Raw genomic sequence first — 2143 nt, 5'->3', positions numbered from 1 at the left:
GAATAAAAGAGAAAGCTCTGGAACACAACGAAACCTCCGGTTTCGCTTCAAACGAAAGCTATTAGAATCGATGTGGCAGGAAGCCGGAAGATTTATCACGTGCAATATGCATTACCTTGCCTCCTCCACTAGAGTCCGTCTTCAAATTTGGTAGATCGACAGCAAGCTTCTCGTGCTATCTCCTCGTCCTCTATCACAGAAATCTAGACTACAACGAATGACCGCATCAATCAACGGTAACAGTCAATCAACCTGTAGTGTACAGTAAGATGACCAACAGCACCACTCGAACAAGAAGCAGTGCTGGCTCATTATTTTCAAGAAGACCATTTCAACTCAAAATTCACAATGGCAAGTTGGCGCAGCTTCAAGCGTGGGTGCTTCTTCATGAGAACATCGAAACTGGCGGAGACCTTTTTGGTCTGTGGTCAACAGACAACACTGCCGTTGTGCATCTGGTTCTTGGACCTGGGGAACACAGCAGACGTACTCCAACGTCATTTTTTCAAGATGCTGAGTATCTGAAAGAAAAAAGGTCGCCAACTGACACAGAAATATGGTCTTTGTCATATTGGGGAGTGGCACTCTCATCACACTTTGGATCTGGCAAAGCCTAACTCGAAAGACGAAAGCACAATATGGGGTCTTATGCCTAGCAACGGGTTTAAGCGTTTTATTGTATGCATTGCCAACATCGACCGTGGCGAGAGCAGCAAAAGTCACGCCTACCGCCCAAGCATTGGACGAGAGAACTGTGTAGGCCTGGTCTGCTTCCTGTATGAGGTGAAGGATACCGTTACTTGGGAACGGCGCGACATGTTGCAGGGCTCGTTTTCGGTAATCGATGGTCAAAGTGTCTACAGAAAGTCGCGAGCACTCCATCAGACGATAAGCGTAGGCGCTGAAAGTGTTCACTCTCCACATGAAGTCAACGTCAAAGAACAGATGTCAATATCGCGCGGCTGGGACGTCACAAAGACGGGAAACAGCATAGTTCTATATAGCAAATCACGATCCACTTCACTCAATTATGATCATCACACAGCAATTAATCGAAGTTTTCGTGATCTCACTAGCGTTTCAAAGTCTGGTATCGCACCTGTTAGCGACACCAGTAGTAGGACTGGAACTCCTAGCCAAACAATTCGAACTTCGCATGGTGGTGGAGGCAGAAGTCTAGCAACTGTCGAGAGCGCAAAGCCCACTTCAAGAATGAGGCCCCAAACCCCAAGTGGGACGAGCAGCAGAGCACTCCGAGGTTCCGGGAGTAACCGTCAGGCTGTTACAAGCATAAGAGAAACACTGAAAACTGTAGGTGCACCATTGTGGGACGTAATTTTACCCTCTCACCAGTCGCTTCTTGAGAATCTGGCTCATAATCTAAGTGGAGATTTGATCAAAGAACTTGATGCCGTCACTATTCATTTCAAAGTGAGTGTGCCAAGCAAGTACGATCTCGCGTGTAAACTCGTCTGTCACGACGACAGAGGACATACCTTGAAACTGTACACTAGTGGGCTAGCTAGCACTCCAACACTTACCATTGACCTAAACAGACAAAGAGCTAACCTAGCTGCTAACACAATTTTTGAAAGAGTACTAAAGACTGTTGCAGGTGTAACAGCAAAGATGCCTGCTAGAAATCAAGTCATTTCAGCAGCTGTATCAGGACAGAACCCTCAAACCCATGAGAAACAAAATACTTCCAGCTCGTTGACAAACAGCTAGGATGGGGACCAATTCACGGTATGGCGATCCAAATTATTCCAGAGAACCTAGAAACAATCGCAAGACAGACTTGGAAAGTAAACTCCGATGGAACAAATACATGGTCCGTAATATAAATATACTATAGCTTATGTTTCTACCTAGCTGCTGTTTCCCATTATCTTGCAATGATCTCCGCTAATTATACAGTTTACTTGCAATAACATTTGTATCAAAATTCAGGAAGTACTGCTGGGCGTGCGCGATGTGTGTGTGTGTGTGTGTGTGTGTGCGTGTTGTGTGTGTGTGTGTGTGTGTGTGTGTGTGTGTGTGTGTGTGTGTGTGTGTGTGTGTGTGTGTGTGTGTGTTTGTGGCCGTCACTTCTTGTTTTCACTCCAGTGAGATGACAAAGGCTGTCTGGAAGCAATAGTATAGC

General features: G+C 45.8%; 1 protein-coding gene across 1 annotated transcript; it reads left to right on the top strand.

Moving 5' to 3' along the window:
- Positions 1-248: 248 nt before the first annotated feature.
- On the top strand, positions 249-1909 carry LOC134182491 (uncharacterized). The gene has a single exon (XM_062649895.1). It carries the CDS (start codon positions 649-651, stop codon positions 1726-1728), a length of 1080 nt encoding a protein of 359 aa, XP_062505879.1. The 5' UTR covers positions 249-648; the 3' UTR covers positions 1729-1909.
- The last annotated feature ends 234 nt before the right edge of the window (positions 1910-2143 follow it).

Source organism: Corticium candelabrum, chromosome 7, assembly GCF_963422355.1.
Source record: "Corticium candelabrum chromosome 7, ooCorCand1.1, whole genome shotgun sequence".
NCBI classification, from domain to species: Eukaryota; Metazoa; Porifera; class Homoscleromorpha; order Homosclerophorida; family Plakinidae; genus Corticium; species Corticium candelabrum.
Note: the sequence above shows the minus strand (reverse complement) of the source record. Positions and strands in the feature narration are given on the sequence as shown.